A 24,147-nucleotide genomic window follows, 5' to 3' on the forward strand; every position below is an offset into this window, starting at 1 on the left:
AGCTTTCTATGTAGGAATCATGTAATCTAAAGAGAAAGATACTGGGAATGTGGGCAGGTAATAGCATTTGAAATTGGCATAGTATTTCATTCTTGTTCCCATCATCGGGAGAAGCACTCTTGCTTTTAAGATACAATTTACCAATAACTGAAAGGTATCATCTTGTGGAGAAATGAACTTGGCATTTCTTTTCTTTTTCTACCATTTTTTTTATGAGAAACAAATGAATAGAAAAAAAAAATAAATGCATGAATGAAGTAGTTCTGTATGATTCCATGCTCAAGCTCCGTGACTGTTTTTCAAACTTGACATAACTCTTAAAGTGTGCAAATTGATCTGAGAGATAATGATGGAAAGCATTTTGATACAAATGAGCCTTGGTTGATTTGAAATATTGCTTTGATTAGGAATAAATAAAGAATATCCAGGGAAATAGCAGACCCTCTGAAAGGGAAGGGGGCAAGCTAGAGAGAGAAAGGAAAAAAAAAAAAAAACAGAGACAGAAAGTTATGCTGGAATACTGGTTTTTCTCTTCTTCCTCTTGAATTTGTAATTCCAGTGAATGCAAATATGGCTCAAGCCCTCTGCCCACCCATCTTGCATCCCAGTGAGATTTCTGTCACAGGCTGAGATCTCTAATAATTGTTACCTGCCTTAGGTATATACCACTAAAAAAGTTAAGAGTTTGGAGCTGTGTTAACACAGATTATCAATTCATGCCAAACATTAAATATTCATCATAAGTGTGCCTTAACTTACAAAAAAAAGCATCTGCTGCATTCAGTTATACGGAGCTGACAGGATAGTTTGTACATATTCACTGAGACGAGGACAATCATTGAAAAAGGATAGGGTCCCACAAGTCACACCAACTCAGGCCAGACATGGGGTGCTGCTATTCCCCCAGGACTGTTGTTGATGGCCTGGGCAAATGGCAGTTCTATGGCAGGAAGCATGGTAGAGCCAAGTTCCAATGATGGAAGGGGTCTTATTTGGCCTAAAGTTTACTACCGTCTTCTTACCTAAGAAAAGGATTTCTAGGCTTTGTTGTTGTTCTTGTTTTTATTATAAACTAAAGAAAAAGGAAATGGAGATTTATCAGAACAGAAGAGAAGATCTCACCAGGGCACTAAAAGTGGGGAGAGTAGATATATCAGGTTATGTCTATACTAGTCAAAAAAAGTGGTAGAACACAACCCCCACTAGAATTCGGATCCCATAGTCATGCAGATCCGTTCCCCTCCAGTTCTACGGAGATAGAATTGCTATACTTCAATGTGTAAGCTTAAGGGATACAAACTGACTTACATATATTGTGAAATGATCATTGCAATTAGTTTAGTTAGCATCTGTCATCTCAAACAGACACAATAAAAAGTAAATAAATAAATAGTTTGGAAATTGATCCCACGAAGTTTAATATTGACCTTTACTTACCCAGAAAGGCTGATTTGAAGTTAACAGTTTCATTTTGGCTTCTAGTAAAGGGGGCCAATTTGGGAATGTGAAAACTGAGTCACAGTGAGTTTAAAGGGTAGGTTTAAAGGTATCCAGCGGACTCATGTGTGAGTCAAGAGAGCACATGCCGTGTCCCCAAGCTGGGGCTCAAATCTAACAAATATTTTTTCTCAGGTTGCCTCTGTACTCAAACCGTTTTCTTCCCTACCTTCCTGATGAAAAGCCGTGTGGTTTCAATTCCAGTGGGTCTGTATTTCTCAGATCCCATGGTTCACGCTTTCTGGTGTCTCTCACTGCCTAAAACCCTCCCCTATTCACATTTGCTTGAATGCATTTCAGCAGAGAGGTCTGTTTTTCTCTCTGCCATGATTTGTTTTCCTTCACTCTATAGCCCTGTGGCCTTATATGCTATATTTCAATTTGTTTGCTAAGTGCCTTCCTCTACAAGAATATAAACTCCATGAGGACAGAGGCTTTATCTTTTCATGATATGCTTTATCTCCAGCACTGGAAAAGGCCCAGTGCAAAGCAGGCTTTCAATAAATATGTATCTAATAAGGGAACTAATGCTAAATAAATAGGAATTAAGCTTCTGCTAAGACCAAGATGTTACATGAAAAATAAAAGTCCAAAGTCTGTAAAAGTCTGTAAATGTCCAAAGAGATTTCCTATAAATAAGAAATAGGCATGTGTAGTTTAGACAGAGATTATTCTAAAGTAATAAGACTATCTTAAAAATTAGCCTAGACAAACGACTATTTATGTTTAAGTAATGCCATTACTAGAATAGAGTTATGTTCTCTGAAATCATATGCATTATACCACTATACTCCAAGGCAAATTTTCCTATTGCCCTTTATAGTTATATTTTGCATGTGCTACATACATATACAGATGCCTGTATGAATATATAATATAGAAATATAAAAAATGTATGTTTAAAAATACCCATGTGTTTTGACTTTCACCTACTTATCTAATTTCTTCTTTCATATTTTAACTATTAGAAATTTCTTAGAACATTGTACACTAAAAATACCTTCAAATAATATTATACATGTCAAAACACATCCAAATCTGAAAATCACGTCCCAGTTGGAGTTTTGACTCCAGACTTAAAAGCCATAGGTGTAATTAAAGAAAAAAAAGAAAAAACATTGACTTTAAAAATTGGGTTAAAATCATGTTAATTAAGAAACCCGGTACTGAGTCAATAGAGTTAAAAAATAGTGAAACTCATTATTTAAAACATCTTGAGATTAAAAAAAAGAAAATGTTTTATCAACTGAAGTGTTCATTAACACCATAGAAGTTTGGAGTAATTTTATAAAATCTACTTTTCTTTTCACTATGTTTACATTTCTCTTAGCACTTGGGCTGATTCAGTCTGTTGGCTTTTGGCAAGATGGGGATAATGGGTAGCCCATTTTTAGGTGGATTCCTCTCTGAATGAGAACAAAAATTGTGTATGATTCAGTAGTTCAGAGGAATCATAGAAAAAACACAACATTGATCTGTCCTTGGCCTTCCCGTTCTTCAGATGCATTCACAGTATCAAGTTTAGTCAGTAACCTTATGTTACATCTGAGCATTTCCTATAATCATGATCTAAGAGGTCTTAGGTGGACCTTTGAGTGTGCACCTAAGTGTCCACTGCTGCTCCAGTAATGAAAGACAATGGACTGAATGACTAAATTACTGAATAATTAAATGACATGACTAGGTTATGGAGCCTCTCTGAAATTTCTTTTCTCTGAGCTCCTTGCTTATCTGTAAATCTGTGTAATAATACTTTACAGTGTTACTTTACAAATTAAATTAGATAATATATACAAAAGCTCCAGGACATAAAATTGAATTTACTTGATGGTACCTGCTGCTATGCCAGTTTGTAGTCAATAAAGGAACAAAAGACATTCTGAAATGCAGAGGCAGAATACTTACTTGTTTACAAGAGACTCATTTTTTGACTTGTGCGTGTAGTCCAAGATCGTCCCTTCCCGGGGATCTGTGTGACCTTGTGTGACCAGTGGAATCACCCAGGTGTGTCTTCCAACTTCACATATGGTCCTCTTTTCCCAATTTTTCACTGTCTCTTTCAAAAGCTGAAAAATTTTTATTGGAGTAAAAATAGGTAAACCTCTGTGCCATGTTTCACTGGATCTACTGGAGTTGCTGCCCTAATTAATGAATTTCTAAATTGTGAGTACTTGATTATATCGTTGTTCCCTTCCCCAGACCATTTCCAACACCCAGTTTACTTGTGGGTTGCTCTTGCCAGCATCCAGGATGTTCACTGCCTCTCCCACCACTTTGACTCCTCGGCAGCATCGACCCCAACAAGGGAAACTAGCTAATTCATACTGAGACAAATTCCTGCTAGCTCTATGCTGTGGGTAAGATATTTGGATTTTAAAAGAGGAATCAGTGAAAGAATACATTTAGGAAATGATGGGGAAGGGTGTTATTTGTGGGAGAGCTTCTCTTTTTAGAAAACTGCCTTGTCCATCCATATCAGGTTACTGAATATTTCTGTCTCCAGAGAAGATGGGAAACCTATACTTTTTGCCCATTTGCTTCACAAAGACTAAGTTCTTCCCTCAATACTCCAATCTCTTCCAGTTTTTTCCAACAATTTTACATACCAGGAAGGCAGCAAAATGTAAGGAGCCTATAAAGCCATATCCTGTTAGTCCTCATTCCTAAGGGGTCACATCTTACTGCATTGTGCTGGGTCCCCAAGACCATATTCAGGTTTGATGATTTGGTAGAAAGACTCACAGAAATCAGAAGAGCTGTTAAACTCGTAGTTGACAATTTATTACAACAAAAGGATATAGATTAAAATCAGCAAAGGAAAAAGTTGCAAAGGGCAAAGTCTAGGAGAAATTATGTAATTTTCCCACATAATAATTATGTGAGAGCTACAGGACAGTGGTCCTGTCCCAGGAAATTTGTATTGACCGTACTTTAATCTCTACAGCAATAATGTGGGACCACATGTACGAAGCATTGCCAACCAAGGAAACTTTCCCAAGCCTTGATGTCAGTCAGTCACATAAGCATAGAACAGCCCTGTCACTGACCTTAGTTATTCAGTCTTTAGCCATTCCAGAGGGCAAACTGATACAGCCCAGGGCCCTAGGTGAACAAAAATAAGCATCCACCATAAATCATATTGTTAAACTATCTAACATTGCCCATTACCCCATAGGAATACTATGATCGAGCAGAATAGTCCAAGGTTTCAGACATTATCTCCCAGAAACCAGTTAAAAACCAGTCCTTTCTTTGGGATACATAGAGTGTGACTACTCCAGTCCTGCTGAGTTAACTGTTTACTGCCCATTGTTGTGATAACTGAACATGGTGTGAGACTGCTTTTCATATGCTTGCTTCATGATCCATGCTGTTATGAAGAGATTTTCTTAGGAACACTGAGTAATGGGGTTTCATTCAGGATTTTGGTATAAATAAAATGTGAACATAAACACCTTCAGAGAAACAAAATCTGAAACACAGGCCAATTTCTTTTATATTTACCTAAAATAGCTCGAAAGTTGCTGCTCTATAAGCTGGTCTCCAGCATAGAACTAAAAAGGGAAAGAAATTCAGGGGTGGTTTATTAGTGTTATAAAATAGGTAAAGACATGTCTCCTCCATCTAAGAAAACATTACATGTCAAAGGGAAGTATGGTTTTACAATAAATGGTTTTCTTCTTTGAATGTGAAAAGCACTGATCAGACCCATGGTTTTGAGCCATGTTATTAGCCAGCCCAGTGTGGAAGCAGCCTTGACAAAGAAAGTCAAAATCCTTCCTGAGCCCAGCTTATGGAAAAGTCAGATCAAAACTTCACTCCTCGGCCTTCTCTATCAAATCTTTCAATTAGTCTAGTAGTGAACATATATACAAATTTGTTAAAAAAAAAAAAAAAGTATAATCCACTGCTAAAATGGTCCAGGTCCTAATAGCATAGCAATTAAGAGTGTGAGTTCCAAAATCTAAGTTTACATCTTGAGTTGAAATTCTCACTTGCCTGGTAAGTTAGACAAGTTATCAAAGTTATTTCCTAAAGTTCCTTCCCCAAGTTTCCATTTTCCTGTTGGTAAAATGGGGACAACAATACCTATTTAAAGGCATGATTTCAATAATTTAAGGCAACAAGATGTGTAGAATGGTTAACATGCCTGGTGCGTAGGAAGTTGTCCATGAACATTCACCATAATTGAGTATTACTGTCATTATTAAATCATCAGACAAATACTTGCTTTAGAAGCAGCTCAGCTTCGTGGTTGAGAAACTAAACCCTAGCACCAAATTCCCGAGTTCGAATTTTGATCTTCCCACAGCCAGTTTGGGGATGCCAGTTAACCTGGTCATATCTTTCTCCATAAAGGAGTAAAGGTTATGGTGAAGATTCAGTGTTTACAAAGTATTTAGAGCACACCCTACATTTAATAAGAACTTGATAAGAGTCATCTATAATTATTGATTGAGTTTCAGAAAGTCTCATTCTGCCAATGGATTGCTCTCCTTCAATACACAAAGTTAGCATAGCAGAGTAGTGAAGAACATGGGTACTAGAATCAGATAGTCACGGGTTCAATCCCTGGCCAGGCAGCTGACTGGCAGAGTGGTCTTGGACTAATCACCTAATTTTCCTGAGCCTCCGTTTTCTTATCTATGAAATTGATTATACACCAGTTTTGAACTGAAAAAAGCAAAACATTTTTAAGCGTTAATAATCACTACCAGCACCACTACTGATAGATCTAACTTCTTTATGTCAATCATATAAGTGAGACAATTTATTTTAGAAGTACATCTTAAAACCTTGGGGTTATACAGTTTTCATAAAAATGTATTTTATTGTGAGGCATGCAATAATATCAATTCCTTCAGCAAACATTTATTAAACAACCTTAAATATCATTTATGTGCTAGCTAACTGTACTAACCACTAAAGCATGAAGTTGAACATTTCTGCATTCATACAGCCCACATTGTTACTGAGAAACCCATATCACTATAAATGCATATGGAAAATGCAATGGTAGAGATTGCACGGGATATAGATTTAAAGTGGGGATAATCTCTGGAGTCACATATGGTTAGTGTGAGATGTAGTAACTCTTACCCTCTCTTTGCACTTCCACTAAAACATGCTCTCAATAAGTGCATAGTAAATGTTGAGCAAATCAACAGATTTCTGAAAAAAAAAAAAAAAAAAAAGATCTTTGATCTATGACCTGGATTCTAGGTTTAACTCTACCAATTGTCAGCTAATGTAGGACCTTACACAAGTCAATATCCTGTCTGGGGGTCAGTTTTTCTACCTAAGTAGTTTTATCTATCTGTTTTGATTTGGGGAGCTTGTTGAGAATTTCAAATGAAGTTCAGTGAAGACCTTTAACTAAAATGTTGAAGGTATTATGCAATTTTATCCTTAAAGAAAACCATAGGACAATTTTTTTAAATAAAATGCAAACAGTCTTATGTGAAATTTTTCAAATAAGAGTAACTTCATGAGGAAGGGAAGAATGAGATGCTCAACCCCCCAAAACAAGGACTACTTATACTCTCTATCAAAAAGCAAGTGCTGACAAAGGTAGGCATATTCCAAGCAAGTTACACAGGTCTGTTTTTCAAAAGGTCTTCCACAACTTGCTATTGGATTTGATTCTACAACTCAAACCTTCTTGACTCTAGTAAATGGAAGTGACCAACACAAGTATCCCTATTTGGAAATTACCTATTAGTTTTGCTTGCAGCTAGTATTTTCTACCAAATAGAAACAAGTAAATAAATATATAAATAGATATAAGTCCTGAGACGCAAAATCTGATATTGAAATGTTGAGGTTTAGTATCTTCTAACTCAATGTGGTTGATTTTAACACTGTGCTTAACATAGAAGGTGCTCCAAAAAATGTTTGTTTCCCGAATCAAGTCTTTTGTGGCTGATGTGAGGGTTTTTGGTCTTTTTAAGAACTCAAAACAAAGCAGAGCTATCACTTCAATTTACTGTGAAGTATGAGGTATTATTTTAGAGAAAAAATAGTTATCAGAGAGTGAAAACTGTTCAGCTGGAGAATAAATAGCTATTGAGATCAGACAAACAGGAGATAAGGAAGCAGGTAGAATGATTATGCAGGTAAAGGAAGGGAAACAAAGGTGAAATTGAAGATGTGGTGTGTGTTTTTCTCCACAGACTGAAGCAGCTCTGATGTATGATGCGGTGTACATGGTGGCCATTGCCTCCCATCGGGCTTCCCAGCTGACCGTCAGCTCCTTGCAGTGTCATCGACACAAACCATGGCGTCTTGGACCCAGATTTATGAACTTAATCAAAGAGGCAAGTGCTACTCGTTCATGGCTCAATTCTTTCCTAGCCATAGTGATCTGACGTGTTCATTTACTGTGCTCTTCCCACATGGCTCTGTTGGGCATGATACCTATAAACAAGGAGAATCCATCATCATGCAATCTGCTAGGATTTCACTGATAAAAGTCTGTTGACCAGGAATTTTCTAGTATGATGTTGAGAAGTTCAAAGAAGCTACTGGATCATAACATTCACCTTCCTTCATCTCAGCTATGGTCTCAGTTGCTGCTGGCTCTCCTCCACATATGTTCATAAGTTCATAGGTGCTTATTCCATGCCCTGAATCAAAGAGTGCGTTGGCCCATCACTGGAGGGTACCAGGGATAGTTCTCACATTATCAGCCCATAATTCCAGTGGTTTCTTAAATATCATATTGTATAGGACTGAATAGAAGAACCTCTTTGTTCTAATAATATAAGAATTATTTTGCCATTTGCCAGCAAACTAGAAAAGCCCAATCTATTCAAAACTTATCAAGTGTACTAAAAGGTTTTCAAGAGTATGGGGTATTTGGCAAAGAGTTTTTCATTGTTACCCTGGGATCCTGGATTATCCCCTACATTTCCTTTTCCCTGATACAATTTGACTTATCTTCATCAGATCCTGCTCTGAGGCCCTGAGATTCCTCATATACATGTATCTTTGGTTTATCTTTGACATCAACATACACCTCAGGGTGTGTCTGGGCTTGACAAAATGAAATAAGGCTTAACTGAGTACATACCCTACTCTGCGCTGCTGTTCTAATGTTTTATCTATAGGATGCAGAAATTTACCTCTCAGGTAAAGAGCATCTTTATTGCCCTCTGCGTTGGAGAAGGTTGAGTTGAGACAGAGCCATTAAGAGAAAAGAATGGAAAGGTCATAATGCAAGAGAAGAATGCCCAAGCAAGAGCAAGAAGTCCTATTTTGGGCTTCATTTCTGCTGGTCTCTTAAGCACCTACAAACCCTTTCATGGTTTGTTTAATCTGCTTCCCCATTGACAGGTGACTCTGATCCATAAAGGTGAGAACGAGAGGCGCAATATGCATGAGGTTTAACACTAACTCGGGCTCCAGAACAAGGCTGGATCTAGGGTATGGCAAGCAGCAAAGACTATCCTGGGTACCTGATTTAAGAAGGCACTCATTCTTATGTTTGAGTTTATAGGAGACTTTGAGGGAGTGCTTCCTTAAGTTTTATGCCCCTGAGAACCTCTCTGATCTCACCGTAGTCCTGGCATGGTTGCTTGGGTTTAATCCCAGCTCCACTAACATTTATGACCAATATAATCTATACAAGTTACTTAAATTCTTGTATCTTGGTTTTCTCTTTCGTGAAACAGGAATAACACCTTCTATCTCATAGCATTATTGTGAGGATAAAAATAAGGTGTGAAGAACAATACAGAAACATAGTAAGAATCTGAGATATTAGCTATTCTCTTACAATTGGAATAGACTGCTAATAATAGCCTCATTCAGTTTACTGAGTGTGATGCCAGGAATTTAAACCTGGCAATGACAACAACAACAACAAAGAAATCACAAATAGGCATGAAATGAAATACACTTTGTGACAGCTACACAAATCTGACATACTGTGCCTAATGGAAAGACATTGCCCAGTCTCTGCTCTCCCTGCAGCAGTCATGGCTAGGTCCTGATCACCTTGATCTTTAACAAGAAAACAGCTGGTTTCCTTTCATCTCCTGCCAGAGCAAGAAGAGGCAGGAGGCCACATGAAAGCTTAGGATCAAACACTTGGAGCACCCCAAGGACCTTTTTGCTTGTACTTAGGTTGCATAAGAAGGTAAAATTATCAAGCCACAGTTAGAGATGTTTAAAGAAATAATGAACTCCAAGATGAGGGACCACATTGAAAGCAAAAAAACATTTTACGATATTTTAGTCCAAAGAGCAAATTCCCCATTCTCAGTCTCCACAGTTGGGGGCTGACAGGAGAGGCGGGTCATGGATTAAAAAGTTTTATTGCTCTTCTTCTTTGCCCCCTGAGTTACAGTGCTATATGCCACTCTTGGCAGGGTATAGGTACCTGCAGATATGGGACGGGCGTGATCAGGAGCAGTGTCCCAGTCTTTTGAAAGATCGCACAGAGTGAATTCTGAGACAGACCAAAACATGCAAAAGTCCGAGAATGTAGATGTTTCTTTCAAGGAGTACATAATTCAACAAAACTTTGCAGGCATCAGGTTTTATTAAGAAACATGAAATCAGGAAAAAAAAAAAAAAGAAACATGAAATCAGGCGTGTGGTGCTAAAAGTTCCCCGGGTCCTTTCTTTTAGTGACTCTCACTTTCTAAAGGATTTCTAATCTCTAAACAGAAATCATGTAAAGGAGCAAGTCAGCAGATTGAATTTATGGGGTGAAGATCAAATTCGTCACAGGAGGTAAATTTTCCGAGCTCAGAGATTGTTGTGTGTGCACTAATCCTTGATAACTTCACACATCATTTAGAATCAGTAAGCCTTTCAGACAAGTCTTTCAAGCTAACCATCCTTCAGAGTTTCAGGCTGACTAAAGAGGAAGAATTAAAGAACATTTTAAACCTGGTAGAGTGTGTTATAGTGTCATGTCTCTGGGCATTTGCTAAACAAATGTATTAGGAGATTATAAATTCCCACCCAGCAAGCAGTACCAGGGCTCCATTATACAAGTAACATTAACGTGGCACTACAGGGAACTATTTTCTCCCAAACTGGAAGCTGTGGTTTTTACTATGTATTAATATAAATTCTACATAGTGAAGGAATGGCAGGCTTCCCTTGAAGCCATCCTATGTCTGAGATAAAACCTATGCTCATCAGCAGGATCTGCAGGCTCCCCAGTGATCTGGTTCCTTATCTCCTATGCCATCCCTCTGACCTCCTGCCCCAACCCCAGCACTTGCTAAACCTACTGGGGCTCTCTGAACTTGCCATTATGTTCCTACCAGATTCTCTAAATCTGGTAAACCTCTGGCTGGAAGGCCTTCATGTCTCAACTCAAAGGCTAGCTTTATGTGCTTACCTTAACTCATAAATTTGGGCTCCTTACCCCATTATATTTGTTGTTAGACCATCATATTTATTTACATGTCCATCTCCAACCTGTGCTTTTCCAGTCTTGTTCCCCTAGTTTTTGAGGAAGACTTAGCATGGAATGAACACCCAACAAGTAGATGCCAAACAAGTGAATAAACTAATAAATTAATGAATGAACAAGCAAAGGAACTGAAGAGCACATGCAACATATAAGCTAGTACTTTAGGACATACTCAGTACATGAATATCATATCCAGAAACAATTTGAAGAGGCAATACCAGGATCAGCCGGACTTGCCTACAAGGACCATAGGTTCTGGTGGGACAGTGAGGCAGGGATCTGAGGAATAGGACAGCTTCTTTAACTCTGGCGCAGGGAGCACAGAACCTGAGATTTAATTGCAATTTGCTATCTCAGTGAAGTTAGTCATGGAGAATCTTTGTTCTCAGTTTCCTCTTCTAAAAATTGCAGATAAAAAAACCCATTGTATATGTTCGTGGCTATTACATGTATGTATAGACTAACAAAATGTGTCGTATGTGGTGCTTGCTCAGTAAAGGGTAGCTACCATAAACGGAGTGTCCTGCCAAAAAATGTCTATCAGATAAGGTCATTGTCAGGAAGAAATGAGGCAACGCATATAAAACATTATCTATATTGCCTAGTGTAAATATATTGCCTAGTGCCCATGTACAGCATGCTTGATATTGTTCTTATTGGCATCAACATTATTGTTATCGGAGCCCAAGATGAAGTAGGATTATTTGTCAAAGGAGGACAGGAGCTAGCAGTAGAACATCAGGAGTTCTATGGAAATAAATATAGCATAAGAGGCCAACTGCAATGATGCCAGGGGATGAGGGGACTTTCCGTCATGGAGCATATGCATGATTCTTCAGGAGGGACCCAAAACATCAAGTAATCAGCAACTAGGTAGAGCTGCCAGAAGACCTGGCAAACCACATCTCAGGTTAGTCTGAGAAATAGTAGCCATGTGGGGGCTTAGGAAGCTAAAGTCCTTGTGTCTGTCGCCAGAGTTACTCTGGACCCAGAGTAAGTTCCAGCTGGCCGTGGGGCAGTGAGAGTAGCTACAGCAAGAGCAGGCACAGTGAGGCATTTGGGAAAAAGAGAGTCTGTAATCACCGATGCTGGGAAGGACAGCCAACAGTGGCTACAGGAAGTGAATCATAGATTTTAGGTTATATCAGTGGTTATTAACTATTTTCTGGGTTATGGATCCTATGTTAAAACTGTCTTAATTGGGGCGCCTGGGTGGCTCAGTGGGTTAAAGCCTCTGCCTTCGGCTCAGGTCATGATCCCAGGGTCCTGGGATCAAGCCCCGCATCGAGCTCTCTGCTCAGCAGGGAACCTACTTCCCCCTCTCTCTCTCTGCCTGCCTCTCTGCCTACCTGTGATCTCTGTCTGTCAAATAAATAAATAAATCTTTAAAAAAAAAAACTGTCTTAATTGTTCCCACAAAAGGCATACAAATCCAGCTGTAATCTCAGGGTTCTTAGAAATACCCTGGTTTGCCTGAAACCCATGTTAAGGGTGTCTGAATTGGGTATTGAAAATAGAATTTGGTTGAAAGAGTGTTCCAGTATGATGAATAGCAAAAGTGTAAATGAAGCATAAAGACTTCTGCTGGGGTCAGAAAAGTGGCCCCATGTGGATATGAAAAATGAGTTTAAGTAGATATGGAGAGACAATTGGTAAAAATTATCTGCTGAGCTGAAAAATTCAAATTTGATTGATAATAGATTGGTAGTCACTGTTCTTGAAGCACAAAAATATGGTATTTCAGAGAATTTATCTTGATAGCCTTCTGTAGGTTTGATCAAAGCAGATAAACCCACAAAGATTAATGAGGGATTATAGATATCTTGGTTTTGAAGTGATCGTCATTCATAAAGAACTAAAGGGGGAAATAAATTGCTCAAGAGAAACATACAAGTATTTCTTGACTCCTTCCACAGATCTAAATTCATGCAGCTATTGTAAAAATTCATTTGGATGCCCTGCTGCCACTCTTGCATCAACAAATTCCTAAATGGGAGAATCTGTTGTTTTATCCATTAAATCTATTATTGCTACATAAGCCCAATGTCAATAATGACAAGGTTAATTAGGATATCAAACAAACATAACTAGTGGAACAACAAAACCATTTTTTTTCCTACTGTCCTCTTAATATTATTCAGTGTAAATTGGTAGATTTTTCAGGATTTTTGTATTTTCTTAAGGTAATAACAGTTCTAGAGTTCCTTTAGGTGAAACCTGAACTTAGTAATTAGAAGTTCTATTCTAATATGAATCAGAAGTCCAACTTGATTTAACTTCAAATTTCTTTTCCCTTTGAGTTCCAGTCTGCTGGAAGACTAGAGAAGTGAAGGAATGTGATTTATGGTTGGTTTCTCCTCTTTCTCCTTTCTTTCCTTCTTTCCTTCCTTCCACCCGCCCTCACCAAACCATTAGTTATTGCACCTCCTACCAGGCTCAAAAAGAATGAGGACAGTTTTTCTTGGTGGACCTGCTCTGTGCTCTCTGGGATCAAAAAATAGTCCCCAGGTGGGTCTGGGGAATTTTTAAACTTAAGTCTTTTTTTTTTTTTTTTTAAGAATTTTCTTTGACTCTTTGACTCTTCATGATTTTCTATTGGGCAGTCTTTCCTGATGTTTATTTGAACCAATCAATGGATCTCTTTTAGATGGGGGTGTATCATATTTCCTCAGCCCCATGACATCCAGTGGTACATAACTTGCTTTTTTTCTGCTGAAATCTCCTCACTCTTGTAGAGAGTCCTTGACTATACTCCCCCTGAGGTACTCTGGATTCGAATCTGGCACCCACTCATTCCTTCCTTGGGTGTCGTGGGAGTGCCTCTGATCATGATGCAGCACGTCCTAGTTGGCCCTCCCTTCAGTTGGTCAGCTCTTGTGTAGTCCTCTTTTGTCACCTAGGAGCCACACCACAGCGCATTGTCTACCTTGACTTCCTCATGTTTGAACCAGCTATTGGTCTTCTCCTTCTCCAACTACAGCCAACTTGTTTCAGATTTCTCTGAATGGCCCCCTGAAATCCTACTTACCACGATTCAAAAATGGCATCCTGAAGGCAGAAGAGTATGGACTCAAAGAGGTAACGGTACTCTCCAGAGAAATCTCTCCAGCAACTACTTCTACCACACATGTGATCCTTTTTATAAATTTCATGCACAAGTCCAAAAATTCTAGGACAATCACTGTAGGGCACTTCCTTTGTACCTATGTACAGGAAACTGTTGAGTTTTATCTACCCACTCTGGTATCCTGATATCTATTATATTGGTAACTAGGTTGAAACATTACAGTAAAATAAAACTTGTCAATCAAACCAGACTTCTACAGGTTGTCTAAACTTCTCCATCCACCTCAGAACACTTCAGCAAGTCCTATTAGTTTTCTATTCTAAATGTTTTGCAACCTTCCTTATCTACTGCCCTCGTTATTTCTCACCTGGATCCACCCTTTTATAACTTTTGTCCACATATAAACTGGGCATATAAATTCCACATATAAAATCCCCATATAGAGAGTGATGTACATAAATGTGTAGTAGGTTTCCACCTTCTACAAACATAAACTTACTTGTAGTTTCCTTCATTCACCATGCTTTTCTCACACAGTGAGACAGATGGTCTTTCCAGACTAAAACCTGCCTTATGACACTCCTTTTTCATATGTTTTTCAGGCCGGAAATCACTCCCTCCTATTGTTTACTTGGGCTATTATTCAGAATTCATTTTCTCTAGTGATCCTCTCCCAAACCATTTTTTGGGGGGTGTTCTTCCACTGAACTCCATAGCTACTTTACATCTCTATGTTAGCCTTAAATTGTTTCATCCAGACACTGTGAGACCTTTTCCGTGAACAAAGACAAAGTCAATTTATCTTTGTGTATACGTGGTAGGCATTTACAAGTTGCTTCTTGAACAGAACCCAGGAAGTTAAGATCCACCAAACTCTTAACAAATTTTGCTGAGCTAATGCTTACTTTTAAAACTATATAAATAGTTCCTAATTGATCTGGCCCAAAATAGATTTACTATATAGGAGTGAAAATTATTTCCAAATGCCTATGTATATGGGGATAGCACTGAAAATATGGACAGCTTTCTGCCACTGGTTCACTATGAAATTGTAATTTACTTGTTCTATTTTGATGAAATGAAGATTATTAATTTGAATATATAAATGAGATCATTGAATTTAAGCTTTTAAAAATCAAAGCGTAGAAGATAAATTCTCCACTGAGGCTTCTATATATTTGTCTTAATATTTACTTGGACTTTTACTTAATAGGTCAGTATTGAGTGTTTGTTTTTGCTTTTTTGTTGTTTTTTTTTTTTTTTTTTTTTTTAGTATGGGATCCAGGTGAAAAATTAAAGGGTTGAAAAAAAAATTAAAGCCCCTGGAGAAGCAAAGTTCTGACATGTTTTCATCCTGTTGTGGCTCCACTGGGTAACACTTCCCATTATTGCATGCCATTTGATTTTGATTGCCAGGACAAGCTGTCCCTTGGATTAATTAGACAACATTGGATCTGGCAACAAACTCACTCAAATCTCTACTGTTTGGGAAAGTGAGGATTTTGGGGTAGTTCTCATTCTGCACCTATTGAAAACCACCTGCATCCAACTCAGTCTTCAGCACCACGACCTAGCGTTGCACTGTGTAAATCAAAGTCATTTACACTGATACCCCCTCACATTGAAGATATTTAGACCTGAAGAAAGAGTGGAGTTTTCAGGTCCTTTTCTCCATTCCCATACAACTCTGGACAGAGAAATGAGATCAGTTCCTAAATGTTCATAGTTCATAGTTTTACCAGTTATATACACTGTCTTATATGTAACTAAGGTGCTAAGACACCTATCTCTGAAACTGGGAATCAGTGGCTAGGTGAATAATCACCTGTCAGAAATGAGAAAAGGGAGTGTTGGAATAGGATGGGAGGTTTTGCCAAACTCTTTTTAGTTTGTATGATTCTAAATAACATGAGTATTTATCAGATAGCTTTCAGAGACTCAGGTCAATTACCCTCCTCCCATTCAGCTACTAATGTCCTGCTTCTGCACCACATTGATTGAAGAATTTGCTTTCAGTACCACAGTCTACACACATGTGTAAGTGTGCATATGAGCACATTAATATGCAGGTGTTTAATTTACTTAAAGGAATGTCATATATACATATGATGATGTGTGGGTGCAGTTATGTTCTGCGTGTGTGTGTGTCTATATATTTCATTCAGCAATTTGCTTTTCTAATCAATCTTAATTAAGTTTTGATTAGATATCTGGGTTGATGTATATGTATTCTTTTTCCAGTTTGTTCCTTTTCATTGAGATCTACTGCTCCATCATTCATTCAGTCAACAAACTTCTACCGAATACCTAGTATGTGGCAGACACTATTCTAGACATCAAGAATGCAATGGTAGGGGAATAAGACATATAATATTTCAAAGGATGACAAGGAATATCAGAAAAGCAAAGTTCAGAAGAGTATAGGGTGTGCAGGTGTCCTTGAAGAAAAAATACAGTTACTGTAAATGTATTTTCTTTTATTATTTTCTTACTAAATTTTCCTTTCTTTTCCTTGCTTTATTATAAGAATAAACTGTATAAACATAAGGCTTCTGGTCAATAATAGGCTATTTGTAGCTAAGTTTTCAGGGAGTCAAAAATTATAGGCAGATTTTTGACTATGTGGGGGGTCAGTGACTCTAATTCCTGCCTTGTTCAAGGGTCAGCTATACTTTGGTGCATTTATCAATTCCCTTATGAATAGATATTTTCATACCTGTTTTTTCTTCTATTCTTGGCATATAGAAACAATGGTACAATGAACATCTGATAGTTTCTTATAACCAATGCAAAATTTTCCCTAGAGCAGCACTGTCCAGTAGGAATATCGTGAGTCACATAGCTGTTAGATTTTCTAGTAGCTACATTAAAAAATTAAAAGACACAGGTGAGATTAGTTTTAATAAGATATTTAATACAATATATCCAAAATATTATCACTTCAATATATAATCAATATAAAAATTATTATTTAACTTTTTCTCATAATAAGTTTTTTAAATCCAGTTTCTATTTTAAACGTATAACACTCAGTTGGGATTGCCCACATTTCAAATGTTCAATAAATCTTGGTGACTAAATAAATAAAAGTTTTCTTAATACATTATCTCATCCAACCAAGCTAACTAAGGAAATATATGAAGTCAATATATATGGGATCCCTATTTTTATCTTGATAGACATGGAATGTATTGATCAGCTATAATAATAAGTACCTACCCAGCAAAGACAATAATTAGTGGGACCAGAATAACTTTCTTTATTTTTTTATTTTTTATGCTTTTTCAATTTAAAATCAGTTAATTAACATATAATGTATTTTTGGTTTCAGAGGTAAAGTTCAGTGATTCACCAGTCTTATATAACACCCAGTGCTCATTATATCAAGTGCCCTCCTTAACGATCAGAGTAATTTGAGTAATTTAAGACCAAAAGACCTGATTTCTAGGTTTTATTGATCACATTATCTAAATAACTAGACAAGTGGCCTATTCCCACCCATTTCACACCCACTGGGTCTCAGATTTGTGTTCCTGCCCATTTGGTTGATTTGCAAGTACAGAGCCAATCCATTCCATTTCAGAAAATGAGCTACCACATAAACCAGTGCCAAAGAAACTAGTTTATGGAAAAAAGGAAAAAGAAAAGAAAATCCAGGTGCATATTCTAAGATCAATTCTTAGGAAATAAAAACTCATTTACCCAAAGTGCATGGAAGATATAGTTAAAGTCAGCAGATTTAGAGTTGAAAATCAAATATTGGCAAGAAAAGCCATTATATTTTTAAATTATGCAGTGATCCATGCAAGCTGTTATTGCAAGATAATGTGTTATAAACAACACACATAATAGTTAAAATAATTATATATTGAACAGATGAGAATATGATAAATGCATCATTTCAGTTCCTGAAATAGCTGACATCCAAGGAAGTTATGTGGTCTAAAGGTTATGTTTATCATTTCTTCCTTTGCTTAATGTTTATTTTCATCACCATTATTATGTATACTTCAGATTTGTTTTTAAATAGCTTTTCTGAGAACTGACTTAAAATTGTGGGTGACTAGGTAGAGCTCACATTGCTCAGATGGACGACGAATTTCAGAGATTTGTCATTGTATTGCATTCTGGGGACCTGAGTAAGACAGTAATTGTACAGTTAGACCATTAATACTGCATTTATACAATAAACACAGAGTGAGCCTCCTTTAATTAAAAACAAGTGAAATAACAGTGCAATGAATTGCCCTCGTTAACTCTTCTATTCAGGAGACAAATTATAGACGAATTTTTGAAATCTATAAAGTTCTATCTCTGTTCTCTTTTCTCAACACTATTCTCCAAACCCTGAAGTTACCTTTCTGTCTTGATCTTACTGTTAGTAATTCCATGAGAAAGTGTTAGCAAAATGAAAGTTCCTTAAATGAATGACTAGAATTAAGGAGTCAAATACTTAAAGACGTAATTCTTTTCCCACACAATCACAGGCCAATAGGGAACTTCTAAGCCTGGAAAACCTTCAAAATTTAAAAAAAAAAATCTCTTTAGAGTTGGGTTGGGGTATAAGATCTGATTTGAGGGAGTGAAAATAAACTAAATCTCTCTGCCCATCCAATCTTACCGCCATAGACACCATAGCCTTAAGAAAGTCGAACAATCTCACTTCTTTGATATGCATGTTGTACAGTTTTGTAAAAGAAGAGGGAAGGGGTCAGGAGAATGGGGTAAGGCACAGATGTTTGTTGTTCCTCAATGTACTCCTGTAGCTGATACCTCCTCGGTATCATGGCCAGTGGGAAGAAGGTCCTAATTCCCAGGTCTTGCTGCCTTCCCTCTACCTTTCTCCCAGTATTTAAGTGAGCAAATTTTGGAATTGTTACTTTATTCAATCATACCTTCTACAAATATTTTCAGTATTTACCAAATGCAAGTGGTAAAATTCAAAGGTAAAATGATGCAAGACCTAATGAAGTACCAGAGAGTTAACAAGGAGCCCCCTACATGAATACAGAATCAATGCTTGTATTTTTCCTTCTTAAAATATTTACCTCCCATAACTCTGATTTTTTTCAGTTTGAGCAGTAAGTTTTGGAATAACCCCTCTTCTGGCTGTAAAACTCCTGCAATGTGACTTAATAGCCATTTCAATATGCAGCATTTATTTTTACAATACTGCATTGCTAATGGAATCCATTCTTCAGGCACTCAGGGCAAAAAAGAGAGACTCCTTGCCAAAGGTTCATATTGAAAATGTGCTTGGTGACTCATTTAGCATATTTGATTATTCTTCATCATCTCTAGACTAGAAATAGTGAGCTCACCAATGCATAAAAAAATTGATGGTGCTAAACATTGATGTTAATCAATAAAATTATGACCAGAGTATATGAATCAATTAACAAAACTAGAGAGAGAATTGTCAAACACTGCCTTTCTAGTAAAAACTCTATTTAAAATACAAATGAAAGAAGAGGTGACAGTTTTCCATTGTGTTCAGGCCTTCCAAATGTTGACACCTACAACTCAGCAGTCAACCTAAAACAGCCATAGTTTAAAGCTAAAAACAATAAAATTTAAATTCAGATTTTTTTTAACACAGATAATCAAAAGTCAAGAGTACTACTTTCCTTTGTTATATTTCTGTGTTTGGATTAGCAAATGAATTACTTCCCATGAGATGGGGGCAGACCATTCCATTCAAAGGAGGAAAGCTTATTACTGTGTATGACTATATATATACAATAACTTTCCATTAACCCTTTCTCATAATGTGTTAAGGTAGTATGCTTCTAAAACATGTATGTGTGCACACACTCACACTCATATATACTTGAGTCTAAATTCAAGAAAAAGACCAGTGTCATCTTGGTACTATTACTTCTGAGCTGTGCAGTTAAGCAGGTCACGTCAACGATTTAAGTGACCTTGAGATTCTATGAGTCTGTGTCCTTGTAGTAAGTACTCCAAAAAGTGGAAGAAAGGTTGATCAACTATTTTTCCACGTGGCCTCATAACACCCCTACAAGTCTCACCTCCACTTTACCTAATGAAACTGAGGCTTAGCAGGTTTGGATAACTTGCCCAAAGTTACAAGCTAGATTTCAACCCAGCTACAATCTTACACTGTTGAGTCGACCATCTCCACCTCTGTATTCCACTGACTTTCTAAGATTCCAGACTTTTAAGATGACTAGATAAAGCTCTCATCTCTACCTAGTGGTATGCAATTAACATGCCCCCAAATACTTGACAATGCTTCTTTATGTATGTGCTTTTATTTATTTAATAAATATGTCTAATAACCTTGGAGTTATTCAGCAAGATTCTTCAGAGTCCTCTGGGACATAACATGCTTCCTACCCCATGACAGCCTGAAGTCAAAGATACTAGGGACTCAGAGTTTCCCTCTTCCCCTTTGAATGAAATGATCAGGGCTTTTACTGGATCTGGCTCTCTGTGGCCAGTGAATAGTCACACTACTTTGATGCAAAATATGACTGTGTCCACTATAGTTCCTATTCCTCACATTTGCACTTATGATGTACTAAAGAAATGAAACATCTACACTGTAAATATAATAACACAGAACTTTTCTGAAGTTCAGTTTTCAGCAACTTCACATCTGGCAGAATTAATTTGTACTCTTTAGATGACATTGTAGAAGGGTAGCTTGTTAAAGTTTCATGGTATTATAGCAAATTTCCCAATTTCTTCATATTTCAATTGGGAAAATAAAGATCAGGGAGTAGGAGTAACAGTCTCTGAGCATCACAAACAGATGGGAGAGAACCTTCTGGGTGCTCAGGCACTGGGTGTGTGTTCTTTGGATACCATTCTGATACACTTGGTCATTTCCTCTGCCAAGTGCTTCTTCAGAGTCAGAAAATATGGGTCTGAATCTGTGCCTAGCTCTGCGTATGTCACACCCTCATCTCATAAAATGAAGCTAATCATTTCTACTTCACACAAGCGTGAGAAGGAAAGAAAATAACATTTGTCAAAATGTCTGGTGTATCCTACATGGGATTCAGAAAATGTTTTCCAAAGCGAGATATTTTGTAGCACATCTGTCTGCTGATTGGAATGATCAGTCAGAGAGGAACAAATCGATAATGCAAGAGAGGGAAACTGTAGAAGCAATATCCTTGCACAGGTGAGAGAGTCTGGTGCACACATGGGGTATGAGCATGGATAGTGCATCCTAGTAAGATGAGGGAAATGGGACAATACAGGCAGACATGCTGGTAATTAGGTGGGTAGATGCAGTTGTGGGAACTTGTTGCTTCCACTTTCTCAATAAGCTAGAAAGCAAGATATTCAGGTGAGAGTTTGGATGATTAGTCAGGATTCCTTACAATAAGGGGGAAAAATGGGTGTTAGCTACATCACCTAGATATGAAAATTCTTCCAATGTAGAACTGTTTAATGAAGGAACAAATACTCACACCTACTATTTACAAGGGTTATTCTGAAATATTTATTCTGCAGTGAGTATTAAGCAAGATACACCCTGTGCTGGGAACTGTGACAAGAACTGTGCCCATCAGACAGGTGACATGTGGTCCCTGACTTAAAAGAAAGTAGATTCATACATGAAGGTAAACATGAAGACAAATATGTGTCTTCCTCTGGACTGACTTGTAAACCAGAAGTATCTTTAAGATAAAGTAGGGGTTACCAAGGCAACAGTGCTGTTCATCTGAGTTGCTTTAAAAGTCTTCTCAGAGGGCGGCTGGGTGGCTCAGTGGGTTAAAACCTCTGCCTTCAGTGTGGGTCATGGTCTCAGGGTCCTGGGATAGAGCCCTACCTCAAGCTCTCTGCTCAGCAGTGAGCCTGCTTCTCCCTCTCTCTCTCTGCCTGCCTCTCTGCCTACTTGTGATCTCTCTCTGTCAAATAAATAAATAAAACCCTAAAAAAAAAAAGTCTTCTCAGAGAAGATGAAGCTCACTTCAAAAAGTGAGTTAGAGTAGAGGAGGCAGCATGGTGGGGAAAGGTATTCCATATTTGGAGACTAGTTGGTGGCCGAGGATAAATTACTGTAGGAGATAACATGGTAGGTGGTGAGCAGAGGCCAGTTCATGGGGAACATTCTACACTGTGTTAATGATTAGGAGCAATCCTGTAAGGCAAACTGTGATGTGTACCAAACATCACCTGAAGAAACCACTAAAAGCAAACAAAACAAGCAGTTATTTCCTACACTTAACCTCCAGAAACTGAGGTGATTCTTACTCTGGTTTGGTGACAAGTGCATTGCAGATAACAAGATGAAGTGAAATGATTTTGCCCATCCTTTATCCTCGCTGTATTGTATAATTCATCACTAACCAAGGATGGGAGAAGTATATTCATGCTGTTTTACCATTATTCCTAAATCACCTTTCATCTGTGTTCAGAATATGGAAGATGCTAAGAGAGAAATTAGCCAGAATAAGTATGGCCTCTTGCCCTCAAGATGTCAGATCTAAGTGAAGATCTAACAGAGAAACACAGAGAAGCAATGAACTCATGCTGAGGAATAGGAAGGAGTAGGAAGAAAAGAAGAAAGGCCTGGATCAAGCCTTTCTTTTCCCCTTATTTTCAGAACAGCAGGGATGTGGGGGATATGAGGGGAAAATGTGGGGTTGCAGAGGAGGAGGGCAAACCTCTTCTCCATCCTTCCACCATTCCTTCTTGGTCCTATGTGGGCCAACCAGCAAGTTCAGCCCACGGTCAGAGCTTTAGATGTCTACCTTATTGAAATTCCAAAGTAGTCATTTGAACGTCAAACTAATTATAGGCTGGAAATAATATTTGAATGCTGACTCCCTTTGCGTGCAGCCTATGAAAGAATATTCAGAGAAAAGGATGAAAATGTTCATTGTTGGCTTTTATTTAAATCAACAATCCTAAGATTTGCCTTGGAAGGTCAGGTTTTGACACATGACTTGTGCTAACCTTTTGGGTATAAATGTTAGAGATTTTTTTACTCATTCCTTTTTTTTTAATTGATTCCTTGATAAAAAAGACTTTAAAATTTATGTGGCATGATAAATAATAGGCAGTGTCTTTTAAGGAGGACATATTCCTTTCTCCTTCTAAATATCCTACACTCTTTTAAAGTAAATATTCTGAACCAATGGCAAACAGGCTGATAACAACATTATCTAATTACCCAAGTAATGTAGATTTACTCAAATAATCTAGTCAAGGTTTACGACACACACAAAAATATCTAATCAGAGAATGGCAGTAGTTGTGGTTAAAATTATTCTGAGAAGGGAATAGAAAAATAAACATTTTTCTGAATCAGTATAGGTGATGAGTGTGTGTGGTCACTGTCAAATATTTTCTTTTTTTTTTTTAATTTAAGTTATTTTTTTCAGTGCACCAAGATTCATTGTTTATGCACCACACCCAGTGCTCCATGTAATAAGTGCCCTCTTTAATACCCACCATCAGGCTCACCCATCCCTCCACGCCCCTCCCTTCCAAAAACCCTGTATGTTTCTCAGACTCCAAGTCCCTCATGGTTTGTCTCCCCTCCGATTTCCCCCAATTCACTTCTCCTTTCCTTCTGCTAATGTCCTCCATGTTATTCCTTCTGTTCTGCAAGTAAGTGAAACCATTTGATCATTGACTTTCTCTGTTACTGTCAAATATTTTCAAAGACAGTTCCAACAACTGCAAGGGTCTTGGTTTTAAAGAAATAATGAAGATTTGTAAATGTGAAAAACTATTGATCTAATTTTGAACCTCAGCTAAGTTTGCTCCATTCAATGAGCAAACACACTTTCTTTTCATCTTACTGTTATTAGAAATGGAACCAGAGCATCTTTACACAAAGAATACATCTAGCCAGGAATTGCAATTACCCTCACAGCCCTCACATTTTATCAACAAGATTTGCCAGCAAAACATTTTGGAAATAAGGACAATAAATGAAATTCTCTCTGTGAAAGGTTACTTAAGCATTAGATAATTATTCTTCATATATTTAGCTTGATAGAATTCATATTTCAGGTGCTAGTGCATAATATGTTCACTTAGATAGGGTCAAATTTATCTACAAAATTATACAAGTACTTTTGTTCGTTCTTTTTCTTTTTTTTTTACATAATATTAATTATAGCTTATGAAAAGCTCAAGTCCAACAATTTTTACTTTGACT

The 24,147-nt window shown here is 37.5% G+C and overlaps 1 protein-coding gene across 2 annotated transcripts in view; it reads left to right on the top strand.

Moving 5' to 3' along the window:
- The window catches only part of GRIK1 (glutamate ionotropic receptor kainate type subunit 1), a 381,656-nt gene that overhangs the window by 279,882 nt on the left and 77,627 nt on the right, over positions 1–24,147 (top strand). For both annotated transcript variants that reach the window (XM_044251035.1, XM_044251036.1), the window contains exon 7: positions 7,671–7,814. In XM_044251035.1, the coding sequence (XP_044106970.1) occupies positions 7,671–7,814 (144 nt within the window). The remainder of the gene's footprint in view (positions 1–7,670; positions 7,815–24,147) is intronic.

The sequence above is a fragment of the Neovison vison genome, chromosome 6, assembly GCF_020171115.1.
Source record: "Neovison vison isolate M4711 chromosome 6, ASM_NN_V1, whole genome shotgun sequence".
Taxonomy (NCBI): Eukaryota; Metazoa; Chordata; class Mammalia; order Carnivora; family Mustelidae; genus Neogale; species Neogale vison.